The 24,912-nt window shown below is 40.5% G+C and overlaps 1 protein-coding gene and 1 pseudogene across 26 annotated transcripts in view; both read left to right on the top strand.

The window, feature by feature from the left end:
- Positions 1-24,912, top strand: part of PTPRA (protein tyrosine phosphatase receptor type A) — a 167,530-nt gene that overhangs the window by 122,075 nt on the left and 20,543 nt on the right. For 15 of the 26 annotated variants that reach the window (XM_069548150.1, XM_069548144.1, XM_069548141.1 and 12 more), the window contains 5 exons: positions 2,382-2,466; positions 3,593-3,666; positions 3,873-4,009; positions 16,343-16,433; positions 17,597-17,673. In XM_069548150.1, coding sequence (XP_069404251.1) covers positions 2,382-2,466; positions 3,593-3,666; positions 3,873-4,009; positions 16,343-16,433; positions 17,597-17,673 — 464 coding nt within the window. Of the gene's footprint in view, positions 1-2,381; positions 2,467-3,592; positions 3,667-3,872; positions 4,010-12,174; positions 12,269-16,342; positions 16,434-17,596; positions 17,674-24,912 lie in introns of all 26 variants that reach the window. The other 11 variants (XM_069548159.1, XM_069548161.1, XM_069548162.1 and 8 more) reach the window with 1 other exon arrangement.
- LOC138417578 (proline-rich protein 13 pseudogene) lies at positions 21,595-24,453 on the top strand (annotated as a pseudogene).

Below are 24,912 nucleotides of genomic sequence, written 5' to 3'. Positions count from 1 at the left end.
GATGAGGAAAAATATGAAGCAGCCAAGGGACAGAAAGAAGAATGTTTTCTCGTGGAAACTGAAGAGAAGAAAGTTCTTCAAAGAGGAGGGAGTAGTCAGCCAGTTTGAATGCTCATTTTAATATGAGGTTCACATACCAGGGTATGTTTGAAAACTGCCATCAACAAAGAAGCTTGGTATAATATTTCCCATCTTTTTAAAAACAGACAAACTTTCCATCTTGCCTCTGCCTCCAGCTGCTGCTTTTCTCTGCATCTCTTGATGATGCAAGTCCTCACCTCAGATAAGGAATCGGTGTCTCACTGTCTTTTCTTTCCAACTTTATTTCATTCCATTTGGGCTTTCTCAATAACTTAACTGAAACCACTCTTTTGAAAAGGTTACCAATAACTGCCCTCTTGTCGAATCAAGTTTCACTTCCCTGTTTTCATCCTACTTAATCTGTCTATAGTATTCGATTGAGTTGATTACTCTCACTGTCTTGAAAAACTCTTCTTGGCTTTCATGACACCACATTCTCCTGGGTTATCTCCTACCTTAAGACTGCTACTTACAAGTTAGTTTGCCTACCTGATCTTTTTAAGAATGTAAATCTACTGATATATCTTCCCTCTTCAAACTCACCAATCACATAGTGTTTCTCATCACATTCAGAATTAAATCCACACTCATTACCATAGCGTACAAAGTCTTCTCATTCCCGCCCACCTCTCCAGCCACATCTTGTACCAAAACTGGTCTTTGTGCTCTTCCTTGAACCCACCAAACTATTAAGGACTCTTATGCTCACTAGTCCCTGGGCCTAGAAAACTCTTTGCACAGACCTTTTTGTGATACACTTCTTCACATTATTTACACCTCTGCTCAGTGTAACTGAGAATTCTGTGGATTGAGGAGCTTGGTAGGCTACAGTCCATGGGGTCGCAAAGAGTCAGACATGACTGAGCGACTTCACTCCAGTGTAATTACTTCAGACCTTCCCAGACTACTATAACATAGCTAGCCACTGCCCTCTCCCAAAGCCCATCAACTCTGTATCCCCTTACCCTTCTTTTCATCATGTATCTTATCTCTGAAATTATTTATGATCAGTTTTCTCCTTCTTCCCCCAGAATGTCAGCTCTCTCTCAGTTGTCTGTTTAATCACTTCTCTATTCCCAGTGAATGGAACAGTGTCTGGCATACAGTGTGGGTCCATAAATTTTTTTTGGATGAATGCTAATAGGAGGTTGAATCAGATGAGGGTGGGAATGTTTCCGTTGGATTTGGCAATATGCCATTTGTTGGTGTCCTTCATGAGGAATTTAAAGGGTGCACTCAGGGTAGGTGTCAGCAAACTAGAGTATGGAGTACCCAGAGGTAAGAGGTTAGAGAAGACAACTGTTTTATAAGATAACTGTGAAGAGAGACATGGGACTGGCTATTGGTGATAGGAAGAAGGTCAGTGAGGTCAAGAAGATAGCTACTTGAGGTGACAGTAACAGATGTAATACAGACCACATGTGACAGGATTGACTTTTACATGGAGGGATCTGCTGCAGAGGGCAGAAAGTGACGCTGCTGGAAAGGGTGGAAAATGGTGAAGATAGTTACAAATTCATACTGGTTGTATAGTTTGTGGCAGGGGCATGAAAGTGCAGGAGGAGGGTGAGGCTCATTATGGGGTGGAAAGGAAGCCAGGCCCTGTGGAATGGAGGGCAGAGTTGCTGTATCTCCTCCAGGCCAGATGTTGCTGTAGTTGGGGTCCTGGTGGAAAGAGGTAGAAAAGGATGACTGTGGAAAGAGGCAGAAAGAGTAACCAGCAGTTTTAGACACACAGTCCTTAAAGATCCAATAATGTCTCCTTGCTCCTGGAACAGTATTCTCTGTTCCAGGAAACTATTTTCATTTATGATAGGAAAATTGTCCTTTTTCCTTTCTCTCCCATCTTCATGGAACCCACTGAGCCTGGGAGAAAGTACACTGTTGGGCCTACACCCCAGCTTGCCATCAGGATTGGATGTGTTCATGCTTTCAAACATTTGAGTATTTCTTACATGCTGAGCACTGGTTTTGTCTTAGGCTCTGTAGCAATGAAAGAAGCAGTCTCTGCCTTCAAAGAACTTTCATTCTAATATAAGGAGACGGAGAATAAACTTATGTATGATAAGTCAGGTTGGGTGGGCATGTCACCCTAGGCCTTTACCTTCCTCTTCACCCAGTAGCCCTGGGCTGGCACTCTTCTCATTTCTCCCTCTCCTCCTCCCCATGCCCAACCATCTGTCAGTACATAAGCATTTGGAAGAGCTGTTCTTCCTCATCTGAGTGTTTCCCTGAGCAGGGGACTCAAGCCTTCCATTACCTACAGTGGTTAACAACATGTTTTGTTCTCTTGATTTCAGATGAGACGCCAATTATTGCAGTGATGGTGGCCCTGTCCTCTCTGCTAGTGATCGTGTTTATTATCATAGTTTTGTACATGTTAAGGTGAGCATACTGATGCTTCTGCATTCTTGTGGACTCTGTTTCAATACCCCAGGTTCTCGATAAGCCCACAAGTCCAAAAGACAGTAGGATAAGGACAATGAATAGGATAGAGGGAATGACTTATGGTAGCTTTCCTAAGATTGAAATTCTGCTTAAAAATGTTGTTAACATTTTATATTGTCTTAACACCCAGCCCCTTCCTTTGGCTTCCATCTGTCCCAAGTCCAGTCCCTCAACTCCAATTCATCCTAAAGCCCAGGACTGTGGTTTAGAGGTTGAGGGAAGATGCCACAGTCTGTTGTTACTGATCGGCATTTTAAGGTCTTCAGATCTAGCCCTATTAAAACAACCCCTGATAGCGCCCCAGTGGAGATTATGTGTTCAGTTAAGGTCTACTTTATTTCTGGTTGGGGCTTTGACTCCAAACCCTTCTAGGGCCCCTGACTCGGCATGCTGGACTGAACCATGTAAGCAACAGGGTTCCTGTTCCTGACTTTCTTCCAGGGTCTTTAGATACTACTCCTCAAACAGGGAGCAAAAGCCAGGAAGGGAAACCCAAGGAAGGGAAGTGGGAGGTACATTTGTTCTTTTCCTACTGGAGTCACTGCCTTGACTGAGTTTAACTCTGCCCTTATTTTTGGCTTAAGCTGCTCTGGGCTCCCTCTGTTCTTCTGTATGGATAAAGAGAGGGGAACCTCGTACACCCCTATAGTTTGTCTTATGTCTCCTATCTTTCTGCGGGAGACTTGTAGCCAGACCTGTTCCACCAAGTCTGAAGCTCTGAGTTTCTCTCATTACACCCAGAAAGTATCAGGATTTTTGTTTGATACTCTCTTATCTCCCTCCACTTTATTATACCCGTATATCCTACTCAGTGTCTCTATCTGGTGTGGCTGTGATTTGCAGCAAATCCTGAAACTGTGCAAAGGAGCCATTTCAGTGAGAATATACTATGAGGGGTCCCCGGGGTTGAATTCTAGTGTGCTTAAGCAAGAGCACACTGAGGTGCTCAGTCTCCGCTGAAGCTGCTTCAGTGTGTAAAGGCTGAATTGATAAGTGGAACTACAAACCAGGGATTAGTCTCTCTTCCATGCTTAGTGTTTCACTGTGAACATTTTCTCATTAGGTTTAAGAAATACAAGCAAGCTGGGAGCCATTCCAATTCTTTCCGCTTATCCAATGGCCGCACTGAGGATGTGGGTAAGACACCCCTGAATGACATGGGGGACTTTCATGGAGAAGAAAAATCAAGAAAATAGGAGTTTCCCCATCCTAAAAGAAAAAGGAATTGAGAGCAGCACTAGTGTTTGGACGCCTGGCGCATGAGCTAGAGCCCATAATTTGGTCTCCAGAGAAGGGCTATGTCCCAAAGGCACCTGACCAACCTTCCCCCTTATGCACTGCAGAACCCCAGAGCGTACCACTTCTGGCCAGGTCCCCAAGCACCAACAGGAAGTATCCGCCCCTGCCTGTGGACAAGCTGGAAGAGGAGATTAACCGGAGAATGGCTGATGACAATAAGCTCTTCAGAGAGGAATTCAACGTGAGTTCTTTGCTGAGGCTGGTGTATCAGCAGGGAGAAAGGCAGACCTACGGTCAAGCCTTTTGAGTGATGGGGTAGAAAACAGGTTTCTAATGGGTTATGAGGTGAGGAGTTTTTACCAAGTTCATCTGACTTCTTTCCTATGTGATTATGGACAGGAAATGAAAAAGAAACTGCCTTGCCTCCCTCATCTACCCATCTATCCATTCATTCATCATTTCATCTGTTACTTTTGTTTACTTATCCAGAATCTAATATATGTGAGGTGCCAGAGGTTTGCGAGGGGAGCAAAAGCAGATAGTCCCTGCATTCAGGGAGCTTGGTATGTAAGTTCAAACAGCAGTATAGAACATGAAGAACTGGAGGGACATGAAGAACTGGTGCTGACGCGTGGAAACCTATATTAGGAGGTGTGGCCTTTAGAGTCTAGAGCCAAGGGGTCCCAGTAGACAATAGGAGGAAGTCATTGTGGAAAATGAGGACCATGGCAGATTGCAGGGCACAGGCCTCATCTTGGGTAGTGTTTACATTTGTATGTTTTATAAATCCCTCAAGAAAACAGACCATGTTTGTGAATCTACCAGTTGCTGATCCCAGTCCACTAATTCAGAATTTACTTTAAAACAAATGATGTTTTAATTGAGACCCAGTCATAGGCAAGGACATTGGGGAAAGGCAGATGGGGAACATTCCAGGTACTGGGAATATCAGAATCAATCTGTCAGTAGTGACAGTAGGTGAGGGAAGGCACATTCAAAGAAGAATAAAAGCTGCGAGTGGCTGAAAGGCAGAGACTTGAGGGAGATGAAAATGTAGAAGACTGAGCCAGACTGTAGATCCTGTAGACTGTCATGAGAGAGGTGGAAAGCCACAGACCAGCCAGGTTTGTATTTTGAAAAAAATGACTCAGACTGGTGGTTAGGGAATAGCCAGGATAGAAAAGAAAATGGGGAGACCAGGATAGAAACCGAAAATACAGTTAGGGGCTGCAGCAGTTAGACCAGAGGTGCTGATCTGACTGATGTAAAAGTGGTAATGATTAGGGAGAGGAGAGTGGATTTGAGGACACAAGAACAGTTCCATACTTGGCTAATTCATCAACCTGGGCTTTGCTGAATTCTCAGTCTCGTTCATACCTTTCCACTCAGCCATGTGTCAGCCCTGTTTCTTAGGCTGGCTCCCCTCATGATGCCAAAATGGCTGCCCAGGGAATTCCCTGGTGGTCCAATGATTAGGACACTGCATGTTCTATGCTGAGTGCCTGGGTTCAGTCCTTGGTTGGGGAACTAAGATCCCATAAACCATGCATCAAACCATGCCCCTCCGAAAAAGTAATGGCTGCCCTAGTTGTAGGCACAAATGGAGGTTAACAGGTCCAGGGGGAAAAGGGTGACTGTTTCTTCCTGTGTGTTTCCTTTTGTTAGTGAGGAAAACTTTCCCAAAAGCTTCTGGGGACTTACCTGGTCACATATTCTTTCACAAACTAGTCATAGGCAAGGGAGAAATAGACTTACTGCACCTGGTGGAGACCAATCCAGATTATTCCTGTGTCATGTAGAAGATGAGTGGATAACCCATAGAATGGGAGCTCTTGTAGCAAGGAGGAAAGGAGGAGTGATTATTGGGGTATTTGCTCCACCACTGAAGGGCTTGGAGTGGAGAGTGATGTGGTTAGATTTACAGTCTGAGATGTACAGTAGCTAGTACAGTCACTAGCTACAATTTAGAGAATAGATGGGAGGGAAGCAAGAGGTGAAGCAGAAGACCATTTACCAGGGAAGAGTTAAGTAATAATTTGGACCCCTTTTTCTGGCTGTTAGAAGAACACTACCATTTAATACTCTTTATTGATTAAGAACATTTCACCTTATCCCACAAGATAGCACCCTAGCCTGAACACTATAGCTAGGTCTCCAGTAGGCATTCTGTTGTTTTGTAAGTGTAAGCTACTTCTGAGTAATGAGTATGTGACCTTGTAGCCATATTTTTTCTGTGAAATGAATTCTTTGTTTGGATATAATTCCCTTAGATCCCATAACAAATATCTGGGTAGAGGTGGTGTTCCTAAGAGGCACAGTAGGCAAATTCAGATAGGTATTGTGACAGCCAACTGCTGTGCTACCGTGGCCACATATGTGCAGTTGTGGTGGTGAGGGAAAGAGCTGATCAGCGTCTCTTGGCTTCTTACAGTGAGTGCCATCTGGTGAGCATACACAGTGAGCGTAATACATATTTCCTGTCTTTCTTGTCCCAGTTATCTACTACCCAGGGGTCAGCTTAGATCTTGACATCCAGTGAAGTGAATAGTGTGATACCTTGCTTGAAGTTCTGTTCACCATGAATTTCTCTTTTACTCAGAGTGATACCTAAGTAGATTATCCCATAGCAGTCTACCTCCAGAATGGGCTAGCATGACTCACGGAGCCATTTGTACACTAGGCTGGACTTTTTTCTCCCTTAGTCATCAGGAAGTCAGTGGAATCTACTGAAGGAGTGGGTGTGTGGCATGTGTTCTGTACACATCCATTTCAGCTGAATTCTGGACATGTCCCAGTTTATAAGCCTACAGACTTACATAATACTAAGTTTGGGCTTCCCAGGTGGCTCAGTGGTAAAGAATCTGCCTGCCAATGCAGGAGACGTGGGTTCGATCTCTGAATCAGGAAGATCCCATGGAGAAGGAAATGGCAACCCACTCCAGTGTTCTTTTTTTATTTTGCTTTATTTAGCTGTGTCAGGTCTTGGTTGCAGCATGTGGAATGTTTGATCTTCATTGTAGCATGCAGGATCTTTGTAGCTGTGGCATGGGAACTCTTAGTTGTGGCATGTGGGATCTCGTCCCCTGACCAGGATCAAACCCAGGCCCCCTGCATTGGGAGTGTGGAATCTTAGCCACTGAACTTCCAGGGAAGTCCCCCCACTCCAGTATTCTTGCCTGGAAAATCCCATGGACAGAGGAGCTTGGTGGGCTACAGTCCAAGGGGTTGCAAAAGAATCAGACACAACTGAGCAATGCTAAGTTTATAATGAGCGGTTAAGGTCATGGACATCTAGTGTCCCATGGCCAGGCTTACATCATTACCAGAGCCCAATGCTAAACTAGAAGCATGATGTTGCTGACAGGATAATGATCTTTTCCCCAGAGTCTAAGGTTATTTCATTACAGTTCTGCTCAGCTTTAATCAGAGACACTTAGGGCCCCCCAAACCTCCCAGAATTCATTTCTCTGCCCTCGATCAGCTAGAGAGCCTTCTCTTTTCAGATCACTCAACAAATGAGTCGGAGCAGGACACCAGCATGAGATAGGTGTTGTCTCCAAAATCTGTAATGGCCCAGCAAGCATCACTCCTCCTCCTTCAAGTGGGCAGAGGTTGGGGGCACAGGGGTAAGGAGTAGCAACTTGTTCTTTACGGTAGACGGTGATGTGCTGTGGGCCTTTGACTTTAAGAAAATTTGGCCTAGGTGGCAAGCCACTATATTTTTGTTTGTATGTCTATCATGTACATCTAAGACACATAATATCCTGTTCTTCAAGTCCTGTTACTTTCTTGTTATCAGCATAGTTATCAGGGTGATATCCTGTGAAACTAAGACAAAACCCCAATGAACCAGATCACTGCAGAGAGAGGTCAAGATGATTTATCACTGAAGCTGCTCCTGCCATGAGGAAGGGAAACTGCGCCATGTAGTCTTTGTGCATCATAAAGGGAAAAATAAGTACACTTGCCATATTAATAGTGAAATTCCAGGTACCGGGGGTTATATTCATCTTTAGGAAGGCGAGCACATGTGGAAAAGCAGCTGCAGATCTGCAGCTCCACATGATTTGTGTATGCTATATACTGACATTCCTAAAAACTGTCATCTCATCTATTTGGTAACTTATATGGGGAGTAATAGGAAGCAGCAGAATAGTTAATACTAGTAGTTACTGAGCACTTGCTTCATGCCATCAGTAAACACACACATGTAAATGGGTTATCTCATTGTTACCCACAACTTTTAAGTCTCCTGTAGCAGTTAGGATATCTGTGACTTGCCTGGGACTTAGCCTTTTGATAAAGGGAGATTATTACTCCAGCAGCTTGCATTTGTTCTGGAGGTGATAGTGTGGCCTCTGAAGCTTTTTTCCTCTCACTAAGATCAAGAATCCTATTTTGATGTCAGTTCCTTCTTCTAAAAGATTCAGGTGCTTTCCTCACCAATGTGCACCCTCTATTAAGGCATGCATTATAGGTCCCATCAAGGACATGATGAAGATATCAGTAAGAAGGTTGAACCTGTTGAATCCCTATAACACTGATCACCCCTACTTTGTCCCAAGGGCTTTCTGGCTTTTCATTGAACCCAGCTTTCAGTCCAGGTTCCATCTGGCCACTCCACCACTAGAATTGTGGCCAGTTTCCTAAGCAGGTACACTAACTGCAGAAGTTCAGTTAACCATGCCATAACTAGAAATCTGGCCCTATTCAAAAATTAGGATTAGATCCCTCCTTGATCTAACATTCTCAAAATCTGTATCAACAGTTATTCCTATGTTTTTTGATGATCCAACTCAGTGAATTCTTGCAGTTTCTTCTGGGTGTTAGTTCTTTGCTTTTCTACCTTCTTTATGTATATTTCCTCCAGATTGTGTTATACTTGCATCCTGATTATCCATGAGCAATGGGAGCTGGGTTGTGGGGCAGTTTTCATCATGAAAGCAGGATGCAGTGAAAAGCACAAGAGAGATTTTTAGAAGTTGGTTGTCTCCAACTGTTCTGTTTCATTTTTGCATCATTTCAATTATCTCGCTTGATAACTTAAGAGATAATTTTCTCACTAGATAATTGAAAGCCTTGTCTTTCACATGACCAACCAAGAAAAGATGTGAATTCCATTGGCGTTAACATTTAGTAATCAGCAACGTTCTGAAACCTTAACTTTTGGTTCAGCAAAATACATAGCACAGTCAAAGAAGGGCCCTGAGTTTTATGGTGTCTTTGGAGATGAATATTTGATGTTGGAGCTGGTCTTTTTCTTGTTTTATTGTCTAAAATTGTTAGAAATAATTCTATTACTTGGTTTCAGTGTCTCTTGTCTCCTTTTAATTGGGACTCCCCTCTCCCTAAATTCCTTTACCATCAGCTGGAACAGCTGGAACACGTCCCACGTGATCGCAAGCCAGTAACTGAAGTAACTGTTATAGAGTCATGAGGTATAAGTGGCTCGCTGTTTCCCATAATGAAAATTGACTAACAGTTCTTTCCCTTCATCTGAACTCAGTGATTAGGTTCACATCACCCACATTTCCCCCATCAGTCTCTCACCTACAACCCCACCCTCTGTTACTAACTGCTAAGTCAGTTTAGAGACAAGAGAAGTCATCTCAATTAAGCAAAAAATTAAAATCATCAATTGGGAAGATACTGGGGAGGCAGAATCAAAAGATGAGATAGCCAGCCAGCCCCTGGACAGAGCAGATCCTATCTTGGTGGTTTTGGGCCCTCTAGGGAAGCCTCTGCTGCTTCCTGAGTTTCAAAATCCTAGAAGAGAGAATTTAGATGGCACAGTGTAGGTATGGTGTGACTGTGCTTGTATTGGTCAGCCCTGACAGGAAAGAGGAGAAATAACCATAGGACAAACACCAGTTTGTGTCCACTGTCATAGAATAATATTCTTGTAATCATAGAGTGAGGAAGGCCTTTGTAAACAAAACACAAAATTCAGAAGCTAGAACAGAATAGATTGAAAGATAATAAATATATTAAAATGTTAAGTGTCTCTTAAAAATGACACCTTAAAAAAGTGGCCAACTGGAAGAAACTATTTGCCACAGGTAGACAAGAGAATTTTCCATAATGTACAGAGATTCTCCAAACCTATGAGAAAAAAAGTAAACATTTCAGAAGAAAAATTGGCAGTTCAGGGAAGAAAAGCAAATGGTCTATAAACATAGGAAAACAAACTCAGCTATATCTAGTAATCAGGAAATCCAGATTAAAACTAACCATTTTGGGGGGCCTGTTAGATTTGAAAATTTTCAAAGATCAGTATCAAGTATGGACAGAGGTATGGGGGTAAAGACAGTCTCATACACAGGTAGGAGGAGTTTAAGTTGATAAGAGTTATGGGAGGATAATTTGGCAGTATGAACCAAATTTCAAATGCTTATACTATCTGACCTAATTTATGAGATTCTAACAAGAAAAACCACACATATATTTTTATAAGGATGTTCATTATAGCATGACTTATAATAGCAAAGAAAATAAAATGAAAAGTATTTGTTAGATAGCCAAGTAGCTAAATGATTTCTCTCATCTATTATGAAATTATGTACTGTTGTTAAATGTCAACATAGAAAAATATGGGGAGAAAAAAAATCACTATTTTGGTGACTTTACATGGTATAATCCCCTTTTAAAAATATATGTATGTCTGTGTGTGAGTGTATTAATGCTTTTATTTATTTTATTTTATTTTTTTAAGTCTGAAGAAACACTGAACTGTAATCAGTGGTTGCCTACAAGGATGGTTAGAAGATAAAGATGATAGGGAACTTCCACTTTCTGCTGAACTATTTGACTTTCTTTTACAGCAAGCATAGTTTTAGATAATATTTTTAAAAGCAGGCTTCAAAATTTAAAAGTTTTTTTAATATAGTAAATAAAGCTATTCAAGCTTATTCACTTTAGCATAAATATCCATTATGCTTTAATGGATGTGTAGCATATAGAATAAAGAGTTATGTACCCAGAGTGAGCTGTGCCAAGAGTCTTGTGATTAGGTCTCTGTGAAAAGGAATAACATTAAAAGGGAATTTGTTTTAGAGAAAAACTGGACCGTGGAGGTGAACAGCTGAAGAAACAATAAGCACAGGGACAGCTGTTTTCAGATATCTGACAGTCCAGAGAGCGTGGCCTTTCATTTCTGTGAAGCCCCACCACAGTTGAAAGTTACGGGTAGTGGAACTTTGTCCTAAAGTTATAAGCTGGAACTTTTTTACAGACCAGCATTTGTCTCGGAAGAAAGTATTGAATTTTTTTTTTAAAGCGAGTTTGAAAAGTCACTTATTGAGGTCCCTAAGCATGTTTCAGGTTTAATAACTAGATAGAATTTAGTTAGCTCCTGAGGTAAAAGGGATATGTGAGGAAAAGAACTGGAGGGGCAGTGAAGTGGTCAAAATCTGTGATTTGTGAAATGTGAACCACACCCCTCCCCCAACCCATTCAAGATCCTGCATTTTTAGAGACAGCTTAATTCTTGAATTTCCAAGTAAAGACACATTTATGTGCAATATGGTAACAGAACTGTGTGGCATCTGAATGAATCAGAAACAGAATAGCCTCTGCATGGATGAGTTGTCTCTAAATAAATGAATCAGAGCCAAAGGCTACAGGAGTTATCAGTAGCAGTCAGGAGCTTTGGAATTGGGTTTTCAGCAGGGAATTGGGGGTTCAGGATTTCCAAGGGACAGAGAATGAACCAACTGACCACTTGGGTTTTACAATAGTCAGTACAAGGGAAAAATGAAACAAATTGTGTATCGTAGGTGTTAAGTCCTTCTAAACCAAACTGTTCGAAGATAAAGGGAACTGCCTTGGAAGGTAGTAGGATCCCCATCACAGCAGAGTGTTCAGACACTAGTGAGGAGTCAGGGTATTTGGAAGGGGATTCAAACTTAAAGTGAATGAGATTCAGTACTATACTAGAGATATTAGCACAGTAAGGCAAGAAAAGAAATGAAAGATATGAAGGATTGGAAAGAAAGAGACAAATCAGTTTTGTTTTTTTCCCACAGAGGAAATTATTGTTCCAGAGAAATTCAGAACACCAGATAAATTATTAGAATTAATGTTATTTTAACAAGGTTGATAGATACAAAAATAGCATAACAATTAATGCATTTCTATACATAAAACCACAATCAGGAAGTCTAATACTTTTTAAAAGATGTCATTTACAGTAACATCCAAAATGTGAAGTACCTAGGAATAAATTTAATAAAATATTTATTAAATATTTGGAGAAAATTATAAAAATGTTTGAAGGCATTAAAGAAAAAAGCCTAAATTAGTGAAAGAGATAAGATCAATGAATTAGAAGGCTCAATATTGTAAAGTTGTCAATTCTCCTCAAACTGATATATAGATTCAATGCAATTCCAATAAAAATCCCAACAGGTTTTTTGTGGAACTTGACAAGCTGATTCTAAAATATATATGGAGGAGAAAAGATTCAAGAATAGCCAAGACATTCCTGAAGAAGAAGAACAAGGTGAGGAGACCTGCCTTACCAGATATAAAGAATTATTATAAAGTTTAGTAAGTAAGACAGTTTTATATTGGCACTGGAATAGATGGATTGACCAGCAGAAAAAATAGAGAACCCAGAAGCAGATTCGTGTGTAAAGGGAAACATATTGGTGACAAATGCTGTTGAGGTTTCGCAGGGGGAAAGGAGGGTCCTTACATAAACAGTGCTCGGACAGCTGGGTGAACCCCATAGGGATAAATGAAACTGAGTTCTTGTCTCGTACCAAAAATCAATCCCAGTTGATGTAAACACTGAAATTTAAAGGACAAAATGTGGAGACAATAATGTAGGAAAATATACCATGATCTCACATAGGAAAGCATTCTTAAAATTTAAAATGTTTATAAAGGGAAAGATTGATCAACTTGACTACATTAAAATGCAGAACTTCTCTTTATAAACAAATAACATAAAATGAAAGGGCAGGCCACAAACTTGGGAAAAAAAATTCTTGTAACACTTATAACATAATAGAATGAGTATCCAGAACACATAAAGAACTCCCTACAAATCAGTAAGAAACAGTCCAGTAGAAAATGGGGAAACACTCAACTAGGTTCTTCACAGAAGAAGAAAGACCAGTAAACTGTGAAAAGATGGTTAATAATAATCAGAGAAATGTAAATCAAACCTATATTGATGCATTTAAAGTCTGATAATAGCAAATGTTGATGAGGATACATAACAGCTGGAACACTTTGATGGTGGGAGTGTGAATTGGGGTAACTACTTAGAGAAACTGGCCTCTTCTGGTAAGGTTACTCGTACTCAGACGTAAAACTCATGCATGTGCATGAGGAAACACAGTTAGTGCTGAAAGGAAATTGTTAACTGTAAACAGCCCAAATATTCATCAGTAGGAGAACAGAAAAATAAATGTTGGTATGGACTAAAAATGAAGGACTACCAAGTAGTTAAAATGAATGAACTTTGGCTACATGGAACAACCTGAGTGAATCTTAAGAATGTAATGTTGGGCAAAAAAAGCAAGTCACCACTTTATAATCATTCCATTTATATAAGAAAAAATAGACTGAACAATAAAAAAATATATTTTTACAGATACAGAATGTTTGGGATACAAATAAAGCAAAGGGATAATTAGTACAAAATTCCAAATTTACTTGTGAGAGAAGGAAGAAGACATGATGAGGAAGGACCTAAAGAGAACATCTTTCTAAGTTAAATTGGGTGGTAGATATACTTTTTTAATAGATAAATGTAAAAATTGAAGAAAAAAAATCTTAACTGACATTAAAAAAAAAAAAAGCCTTGCATCCAGTAAAGGCTGAAGCAAAGGATTATATGGTCTTTGATGCCACCTTCTGTTGGTGGAGAATTTAGCATCTTAGAGCCTTCTGGTTTAGCTGCTTCTGTCCAGCTCTCCAGGCTCGGTTTGTCAGAGTAGAAACTGAAAGAAATAGGATTCCCCTTGTTTTCATCCTTGACCTCAGCTCTTTAATGTGACATTTTGCATCTAGCATGTATTCTCTAAAGGAAACCTTTTATTTTCTCTTGTTAAGCAGTGGCTCCTGTTTCTTCCTAACTTTGCTTTCTGGAGCCTCAACCGACCTGGAGACCTGACTTTTCTTCATCAAGACTTGGGGAGTTAGGGATGCTGACAGGACTCTGAGACGTGGTCACTGTCATCACTGACTTTGACGATTATTTTCGAGAATTTTGTTGTCTCTACATCTGTTCTATATCATTTTAGACAAGGGAAGTAAAAGTAATGCCTTATGATTAGTCGTGAGGGCTTTTAAAATCTTATCTCATCCTACCCTGCATCAAAGTGGAAACCTGTGGAAATCTAGCCTATCTTAGTGAAGAGAATGCAAACTGTGGGTGAATTGGGAAATTCCAATCTTCCAGCCCAGGAAACTTTTTTCCCCTTTAATGTGTTGACACCACTGGGTCTAAATAAATTGCTTTTCTTAGGAAAATAACATGCAGGACCTCAAGGGTTTTAACTATGAAAAGAAAATCTCTTGAGTAAGTGAAGGTAGATGGACTGCGAGACTTTGATGATTATTGTTATCTTGTGGTCTTTCACTTTAGTTTCTCCTACCACTATACTGCTGGTTCCCAGGAAATATATTTGCTCCTTCATAAAAGTCTTGCTTCTCTCTGACAGAATTGATCCTTTTTAGGCTCACATTTCCTTAATGTAATCTTTATTATTATTAGCCAAGCTAGAAACCTGCAAGCGTCTTTCATTCCTGTCTCTTTCTCTCCCCAACTTATCTTTTGTTCATTCCATCTCTAAATCCAGTAATTCTAACCTTGTGATACATTGCAGATGTGACTATTTCCTTGCACTGTCACCTTTCTACATTCTATGCTTGCCTTCCTCCCAGCCCATTTTCCATGCAGCATGATTCTTTAACATGTAGAATGAACGGCAATTTAAAAACTTTAAACAGTTTCTTCATGCACTTAAAGTAAAATTCAAACTTCCTATTAAAGGACCTACATGGAAATACATAATCTAACCTTGTTAAACTAAGCTTCTCCCACTTCCTCTTGCCATTCCCACCAACCACACTGCGCATAACACCCTCACTGACACTTAATTTCCCCACACAGACGAAGCATTCTCCTGCCTCTGGATCATCACACATGCTCTTCTCTGTGCCTGGAATACTTTTTTCCATACTCACCCTTCCTCATAGAGACCTACTCTCAGTCTGTACTGGGGTATTTCTTGGGCTTTTGATTCTTTCTCTAGTAATATTCTGTTCTTTCATTGCATATACCTTGGTATGTAACTTTATATTTGTTTTATTTAATATCCATCTTTCACCCACAAGTTTGCATTGTTCATGAGAGCAAGAGCTGTGTACATGATTGATTTACCACTGTTTGCTCTGTACCTAACCCCGTACCTAAGAGGTACACATTATATGTTTGTTGAAAGAGTGAATGAAAAGTAACACACAAACCATAATTTACTTAATTATTCCCCTACTGCTGAATACTAAGGTTTTCAGTTTGGGGTCATTCTAAACAATGATAAAGTAAGTAATTTGAGCATTGAGATTTTTATTTAGACTAGAATCCAGAATTGTTAGGTCAAAGAGTATGAATATTTTTAAGGCTTGTTAAACATATTTCCAAATCACTTATCAGGAATGTTATCTAGGTTATAGTTTTAAACTATCTTTTTTTTTTTTTTTGCTTTCTTAGTTTTGAATATATAGAACATAGAAGAAAACAGTTGAAATAATAAAATGTAGCTCCCTACTCCTATAAAACTAATTTATTGAATGCTTATTCTATGCCAGACATGAGATTATCTTATTTACTCCTTATGTAGCAGATATTATTATCCCAATTTTATGGGAAACTTTGCCCAATTTGCTCAAGTTTATGCAGTCCAGACTATCTTATATCAAGCCATTTATACTTGTTCCATACCTCCCAGTGCCAGCTAATTTACATTGCTCCAAAACTGCTGCAGATTCCATGTCACGTCATCCAAGTCCTCTGCTTCCTATCTGCTGCATCCCCGTGAATGCCATCTCACCCACCAACCTTATCCACATGATGCTAGAGGCTGGGCTGCCATGCCTGCTTGTCAGGCCCCTAACCCAGCTGACCATCCAGACCCCTCCTGTGTGGTTTACTCTGCATTGAGTAAAAATGCATCTCAACTTTGCATGGTGGTCAGCATGGGTATAAATGGCCCATCCCTTCAGTTATGCCGCCCACTCCTATATACAGTAAGTGGTGGGAGGGGGTGCCTTTTGATCGAGCATTGTAATGGGCCCCTAACCATATAGTAATCATGTAAAGAGCATGCTTATAGTAATGGAAAGGGCACTCAGCCCTCTGGACATTCGGACTCTAAGTAGCTTAGGAGCTATTTAGAAAAGAGGTGCACTGTCTTTATTAGCCTGTAGCAATTCATATGGGCACATTTTTTCTCCCCAAGAAAAGGTAGAACTTGCTGCCAGGTCAGAGTATAGTGCAGTGGTTTTCGTGTCTGGTGCTTATCCCTATGAATAACTCCTGTAATTTCTCTTAACCTTTTAGGCTCTCCCTGCTTGTCCTATCCAGGCCACCTGTGAAGCTGCCTCCAAGGAGGAGAACAAGGAAAAAAATCGATACGTAAACATCTTGCCTTGTGAGTGTTTGTAGGGTTTCTTGGGATACAAACTGAAACTGCATCTGTAGCCGGGTTTTCTGAGGATAGAAGGAATCTGGTGATTGATCATGGGAAGACTAGTAATAAGAATAGAGTGAGAGCGCCTTTATGGCTCCCCAGGCATCCCCAGGTGCTCATCAAGTCAGTTGGGGTACTTAACCAGGTTTTTTGTGGCAGACCTAAAGTTTCTAGGAGGTTAAAGAGAACAGTTTCAAAAAAAAAAGAAAATGTACATAAAAAAAAAAAAAAAAGAACAGTTTCACTAAGACCAGATAGAAAGTGGTTGTTGTGGAGTTTTTTGCTGCTTATTGCAAAGAAATTCTAATTTAGAGTTCTCTTCATAACTCCTTCCCAGAGTTAGTCATTTTGAATCTGTTTATCTGTAACTTAATGGACATTTTTCTAGGCTAATGGCCTCCAGAATAGAATATGCATAATCCAGTTGGGATGCGAGAGCAAAATGTTTGAACTTTGAATGTTCTTTATTTTTATAATTGCTTTTTAAAAAATTCATCCTTTTGGGTACATAATATAATTAGAGACCACTATACTAGTCATTTATAGGTACTTTTGTCTTCTTGTGTATAAATGTGTATATATATATGTATTTTTAGTATAATTGGTATGCTGTATACATTGCTCTTATCTTGGAAAATTAGAGAAAGATAAATACTGTATGATTTCACTCATGTGAAATCTAAAAAAACAAAACAAACACAAGCTCATAGATTCTGAGAACAGATTATTGGTTATTGGAGAGGAAGGGGGTTGAACGTGGGTGAAATGGATGAAGGGGAGGGGGTCTGTTGCATGGTCATGGATGGTAGCTAGACTTGTGGTAATCACTGTAATCATTACAGATGTTGACTTATAATGTTGTATACCTGAGACTATAATGTAAAGAAATGTAAGATAAAAGCAAAGCTAATATATATTGGCAATTGTCAAGAAACAGGAATATTCACTTTCTTTTTTATCATCTGCTTACTATTCCATATTATGGTTTGAATTTTTGCTGTTATAAATAGTGCTGCAGTGACAACTTATACAGGTGTGTGTTCTACATCGTCACAACTGGCCTGCTTGCATTGGGACCAGGGAAAAATTAAATTGAATTTAATTGGAAAAAAATTTTTTTCTAGATGACCACTCTCGAGTCCATCTGACACCAGTTGAAGGAGTTCCAGATTCTGATTATATCAATGCTTCATTCATCAATGTAAGAAACTTGAGTTTTTCTCATTATTACCTTGACTGACCATTGGCTCTTTTCCAGCTGCATATAAGGAGGATTACTTGTCATTACAAGTTTTCCCTGAGGATAATTTTTTTAAGAGACTGAAAAAAAAATTTTTTTTAATATCAAACAGATAGTTTAAAATGTATTCTTATGTTTACCTGTCATCATTACCAAAATTTTCCCATGCAGAAATCAGAATCTAAATGTATACATCACAGTAGGAGTCAGTGAATCCTTTATTGAGCTTATTTGGATAACTAAGAACAGAATCACACTTTGCCATCTACAGTAAAAGTAGGGAAACAGGACAAGGATATCTGACTCCAGATAAGTTTGGCTAGTCATGTCTACTTTGAGAGAAGAGCTGAAATTGGAAGGAGGTTTTTAGGGTGATTTAGAGAATGTTTATAGAGATGATATGTGAGACATGAGTATGTTTTATAGGCTCACAGGAAGGAATCAGTAGAGGGAGAGTTTGAAAAAAAAAAAGAGTAAGCAAGAGAGCTAAAAAGAGCAAGCCTGACTACTGAAGCATGAAGAGAATATTGATGAACTTTGTACACTCATGTTCATAACAGCATTAATCACAATAGCTAAAAGGTGATTATAGCCCATCAAGGGAAGAATGAATAGGTAAAATGTGGTATATACATATAATGGGATATCATTTAGCCTTGAAAAGGAAAGAAATTCTGACATATACTACAGCATGGATGAACTTGGAAAACATTCATGGTAAGTGAAATAAGCCAGTCACAAAAGGATAAATATTTTCTAATTCTACTAATGTGAGGTAGCTGGAGTAGTCAAATTCATAAAGACAAAAAGTAGAGTGGTGGTTGCCCCGGACTAGAGAGAGGGGGGAACAGGAAATTATCATTTAATGGGTACAGAGTTTAGGAAGATGAAAATGTTTTGGAGATGGATAGCGGTGATGGTTGCCCAGCAATGTGAATAAACATTTATTCAGAAATGGCTACAATGATCAGTTTTATGTTGTATATATATTTTACCACAGTTTTTTTTTTTTTTTTAGCTGATGGAGAGATTAGCGTTAAACATAAAAAAGGAAGTTTTTCCTCTGAATTTGCTGGTAAAGGAATATAGAATAGATAGAATTGGTTTGTAAGTGTGAATAAATCAAGCCGAAGGAACTCATCTGTTTTTTCTGAGACGTTAAGTCAGGGTTATCTGCTGAAAAGGAGGGATGGGACTGTGACACGAGAGTACTGAGATCAGTAAGAAAGAACACAGAAAAGGGCATGGAAAAAAGACATGTTTAGCTGCACTGAGGCCCTGCCTAAGATGGAAATCATTGATGTATAAGGGCCTCAGTTGTGTTATTTTCTCCGATTGTATCTAGGATTGGTGATATGCAGAAAACATTTTGGTAACTCAGTTAAAAGGACTAGAGAAGTCAGTTGCTGCTCTAAGTAGTCAGCTAAGGGCTTTAGGTTCGGTGGAGAAAGGAAGGGATCAAGGACCAGATTTCGACAAATTGAAAGAGCAGTCTTGGGATAAAAAAGGAGAAAGGTGAAAGAAAAGAGGTTGTGGCTAAAAAATAGATTATCAGATGGAGTTCAGAAATGGAGCGGGGCAGGCATCCTCACTAGAGTGGATTTACTGAAATTCCTGTATATATGTTTCATAAGGATGGTCATATGTTTATAGTTAGAAGGAAAAGAACCATGCGAGAAATGATTGCTGTGGTAGATAAGGAAAATGGAAAAAGGCTAGTAACCAGCTAAGATTCCCAGAATTTAGATGAAAAATTATGATGAACAGTTAAGGAGCAATATAGATTGAGTTTAATATTATATGGAAGAGTATAGCAGTATTAGTCAAAATGTTTCCATCTTAAGGTAACAGAATACTCAACTAAAATTGGTCTGGACAGGAACATTTACTTCTCATATAATCTGAAAGCAAATATACAGCAGTTCCAGAGGTGGCTGAGTCTGTGACTCAGTGACATCCTTAAGAAACCAGGTGTTTCCATCTTTCTACTCCGATGTCTTCATCCTGTTAGCAGTGTCTCTTGGTCACAAGATGGCTGTAGCAGTTCCAAACATTTCTTATACACACAACAAGCAACACAGAGGAGGAGGAGGTGGAGAATTTGTACATATGCTTTTCTCTTTATTTGGGAGCATGATCTTTCTCAGAAGCCTGTCCAGTACAGTGCCCTTCAGAGCCAACAGGCCAGCATCGGATCACATGCTTACACCCTCTCTCTAGTCACTGGCTAAGGCACTGAGAATTATCTTGATTTACCCTTCTGGAGCTGAGGAATTGTCATCTTCCAAGCCAGTAGAAGATAAATATCCAAACAAAAGCATGGTTTTGATGGCAAGGAAGAATGGGGAGGAATAGCTTTTGAGTTAGTAATCAGCAGTGTCTGTCACTGTAACCAGTTTGGATTCTTCCCACATTGAAGGTGAAGACAGACAAAAGTAAGTTGGATGTGAAGACTGGTAAGCAAGTAAGGTGGGTCTGTACATGGTCATAGTAAGCAAGGCACTAAAAGGAAACATGCCTTCTGCTTTGGCCATGCTTAGTTGGAGCTCACAGTAGGGCATCCTATAATGCCATGGTGTTTATTGGAGGTTATTAATAGGTGAAATGAAAGTTTAGATGAAGAGGTTAAATTGGGGGCACTTACAAATTCAGTGAAAGTAGAAATGCAAGAAAAAGCTATGGTGAATCATGAGTAAGAGTCAGGGATTAAAGAAGATTTAGGTTTATTCAATTCAAGCAACATTTTTTGATCACCTTTTGTGTGGTAAGCACTGGAAATAGGCTCAGAGGTTACAGAGATAGGATGTAGTCCCTAGTGTGATCTACCTACAGGTAGATGATTATCTTTAGTGTGCAACATGTGCAAAGGAGATACTGCCAGATTCTTTGGGACTTAAGAGAAGGAAACATTTAGCCAACCTGGTGATCCAGTAGAGCTGAGTATTAAAGGGTAAGTCTACATTCAAGAGAAGGAAGACAAGTAGAAATTTTAAAGCAAAAAGAAAAGTATGAGTGAAGTCAGAGACTGGAAATAGTAGTCTTAGTTATAAGGTACAAGGTGGGAAGGAACGAGGCTTGAGGGATTGGTAGGAGCTCAGTCTTAGAAGGCACTGAATGTCAGGTGTGTGTTGGGGTTCTTAGTTTCAGACAACAGTGTCAACTTTCTAGTCTTTTAAGCAGAAGGGGTTTATTATTAGATACTAGATAGCTTACAAAATCTGTGGGAGAGTTGCAAAGTGGTGTTCAGTGAGGAGCAGAGCAGCCATTGATGTGCCCAGCTACCCCGTATGACTCTCGGAGTGGAACTCCTTTGCAGGTGCTGCAGAAGAACTCAGTGCTTCCACTGCCGTGCTTGCCCAGAGACTACATCTTCCTAGCACAGTCACCGTCTTACGTTACTCCTATCCCAAGTCTTATGTGGGACTGCTGGGAAGAAACTGAGTTCTTAGGCTGAACAGAGCTGCAAGAGAGTCTAGGGAATTCAGCTTTTAGTTTCTCAGCCTCTATAGAAAGGAGGTCAGGCTGTTAGTGGGTGGGACTGGATGTTGATTGAGCTACCTTAAAATATCTGCAAATTTTCAGTACAGCTGAGTTTTTATTCTAGGCAGTGGGTGAAAGGTGTTAAAGACAAAGAGTGACATGGCCACATTTGAATATTGATCACTCAGGTTACTGTGTGCAGCATGGACTTAGGAAGGGCCAGTTAGATGCTGTTACGGTATCAGGCTCTGGATGGTGAGGGTAGAAGGGTTGGAGAATTATCAAAGTAAAAACCACTTTGGAGGTAGAATTTAGTAGGACATGGTGATTGATTATGTATGAGAGAGTATAGGCTGATACTCTGTAGAGTATATTGACCTGAGCTGGAGGAAACACCTGTACATGTGAAATCCCAGTGCTGAGCAGCCAGGGCCACATCCACACCTGCCTAACATTGAGCACCCTGGAGGTTGCAGTCCTGCTCATCCACCACCTGCCAACACTACCTTTCCTCCAGGCCCCCTTCCCACTCCCCCAGGAGGACCCCAGGGGAATCCAGCTTTTCGCCCTGGTGGGCCCTGTTACCTTGTGCCACAACCAGGGTCTTTAGGATGCCAACCCTCAGGTCCCTACCCCTGCCCATACCTACCACCTGCCCCTGACATGTATCCTGTGAATCCATTGGCTCCTGGCATGGTAGCACCAGGAATGGTGACAGACAAAAGGATGCAGAAGAAAATGAAGAACGATCATAAAAAGCAACAGAAACACCACAAACATGGCAGGCAACACACCTCCTCCCGCTCCTCCACTACCAGCCGTGACTCCGACTGAATGCAGGGCCTGGACCCTTCCTTTCTCCAATTCTGCTCTTCCATCAAGCTTCAGATGCCATCTTATACTAGGGGAAATTAGCCCTCGTGTCCCTTCCCCTCACCCCCACCATCTGTGCCTCCCTCTGCTGTTCAGCCCTAATTGGTTAGGGAAAATGGGAGAATTGCCATGGACTAGCAAAGACCATCTTCCTACTGCCTGGATAGAACGTTTAGCTAATAAGTTTTGCAAGATAAATGTTTTTTGAAGATGGTGAGATTTGAACTAAATGCTGAAGACAAGTCTAAAATCTGTAAAATGTGATTTTTTTCACTTTCTTTTGTAATACTTGTGATTGGAGTGATGCTGTGAAAAATTAATTATGGGAAAGAAAACCAACCTGTACCTTTCTTGTCTTAAAAAAAAAAAAGTATAGGGTGATCCATGTGGATGTATCCAGCATAGTTGGGCATTGATCTGAGCTCAGGGGAGAGATTGCAAAGCCATTAGAGACAGAAGAGAAAATCCTAGAGTCCAGAAACCTCTGCCAAGGCACACTGGGCAGGAGGTGCTCATGAGTGAGACAGAAGACCAGGAGAGAAGAGCGTCTCAGAGGACAAAGAGTAAAGCATGGGGAAAGGCGCTCAGTGGTCAGCAGAGTTGCGTGCAGATGAGAGAGCCAGTGGGAAAGAGGGAGCACATGTGCTCTGGCCTGGGAGGGTCAGACAGCAGCCTTTGCTGAAGCACATTGAGGCCATTTGTTGTGGGCTGCCAGTTACACTTGTATAGTTTATAAAAACTTACCTTATATACCTCTGTCATGCTAGGAGAAAAAATAGGGTTTGGTAAGTGTTATATAACAGTAATTCAGACATTTAAAACAATAGAATTCCTTGAATTTTAGTAAGTTTACCAAGTTAATGCTTCCATTGCATGCTAAGTTGTTTCAGTCATGTCTGACTCTGTGCAACCCTGTGGACTATAGCCTGCCAGGCTGCTCTCTCCATGGGATTTCCTAGGCAAGAATACTGGAGCGGGTTGTCATTTCCTTCTCCAGGGGATCTTCCTGACCTAGGGATCTAACCCACATCTCTTAGGTCTCCTGTATTGGCAGGCAGCCTCTTTACCACGCACCACCTAGGATGGCTTTATTGATGTAATTCACATTCCATAATTTTCACCCACTTAAAGTTTACAATTCACTGGTTTTAGTCTATTCACAGATGTGTGCAACAGTGATCACCTCAGAAGAGAAATGCTGTACCTCTTAGCTATTGCCTCTTAGTTTTAGAACTTTTTGTTTACCCCAAAAAGAACCACCTTATCAATATTCCCAGCCCTGGCAATCACTTACCGAGCCCTTTGTGCACACAGAGAACCAAGATCACACATGAATCTTAAAGAGAAGTGGTTTCAGGTACCAGGGAATGGTGGCAGCAGTTGGGGAGGGTGTGGGACCTGTGGTTTGGAGACTACAAAAGTCCGAAGTGAACCTGACATTGTTAATAAGAGAAGATGAAATAAACGGTGGAACAGGTGGCAGCTGGGCTTCCCGCCTGGAGTCTTAGGAGCGACCAGTTTCCTCGCTTACTCTTAGCTGTCTAAGAGTATATAGAGGATTTTTAAGTGTTTTGTTTTTGTTTTTAAACTGGTAGAAATGTAGATGCCGTGTGGAGCCAACTTGGCATTTGACTTTCAGAATCCAAAGGTGTCTCAGGAACTCAGGAGCCACATTTCTTCTTTCCCTTGAATATAACGCAGGGAAGATCAGTAGTTTGGCCTCATTCTAGTTTTACCTTATTGGTTAAGGAATGTCACCATATCATTATGTAGGCATGTTTTCATGGGAATATATAGCACACTCCTAATGAAGACGAAGCAGGAAGCTCTTGGGGGCTGGACCCTCCAACTGTGCTTTTAAGCTATTCATGACCCACACACTCCAGTGAGAATTTGGCAGCTACTTCTCCTGGAACAGGGATATATTATAGCTTAACATAATCTAAGAACTTCTCGGTTTTAATTACACGTTTAGTGCAGTAACCAAAGTGCAGCATCCTGAATTAAGGTTTTATCAATTTCCATCTTCTAATGATTAAAAACAGTTGGAAAAACTTAAATTGCTCTTCTAAATAAAAATTTTAACAAACTTCTTGTTAATTCTAAACATCTCCATCTTGAGGCCTAAAGCTTTCTCCAGTTCTGAGAAGCAGTTCTGCCACTGCCTTGCAGACTTGTATTTCATCGTCACCTTGGTGTGACATGGTGTCCCATCCATGAAACTGTCTTCCTCAGTGCCCTCATTGCCCGTCTTAATGCTGTCTGAAAGAAGCAGAGGTATTTACAATGTTTAAATCAAATGATTTTTTCATTTACCTAGGACTTCTCAAGTGAACACTACATTTAAACAATGAGGTTGAAAAGGTGTGTGACAAAATAGTAAATGCCGAAAAAGTATTGTCCAAGCTTTGGTTTTTCCAGTAGTCATGTACGGATGTGAGAGTTGGATATACTATAAAGAAGACTGAGTGTCGAAGAATTGATGCTTTCAAATTGTGGTGCTGGAGAAGACTCTTGAGAGTCCCTTGGACTGCATGGAGATCAAACCAGTCAATCCTAAAGAAAATCAATCCTGGATATTCATTTGAAGGGCTGATACTGAAACTCCAATCCTTTGGCCATGTGATGCGAAGAGCTGACTCATTAGAAAAGACCCTGATTCTGGGAAAGATTGAAAGCAAAAGGAGAAGGGGCAGTAGAGGATTAGATGGTTAGATAGCATCACCAACTCAATGGACATGAGTTTGAGCAAACTCCAGGAGATAATGGAGGACAGAGGAGCCTGGCATGCTGCAGTCCTTGAGGTTGCAACGAGTCGGACATGACTTAGCAACTGAACAACAACAA

The sequence above is a fragment of the Ovis canadensis genome, chromosome 13, assembly GCF_042477335.2.
Source record: "Ovis canadensis isolate MfBH-ARS-UI-01 breed Bighorn chromosome 13, ARS-UI_OviCan_v2, whole genome shotgun sequence".
Classification (NCBI taxonomy): Eukaryota; Metazoa; Chordata; class Mammalia; order Artiodactyla; family Bovidae; genus Ovis; species Ovis canadensis.
The sequence above is the reverse complement of the archived record's forward strand: the minus strand, read 5'-3'. Positions and strand labels throughout refer to the sequence as shown.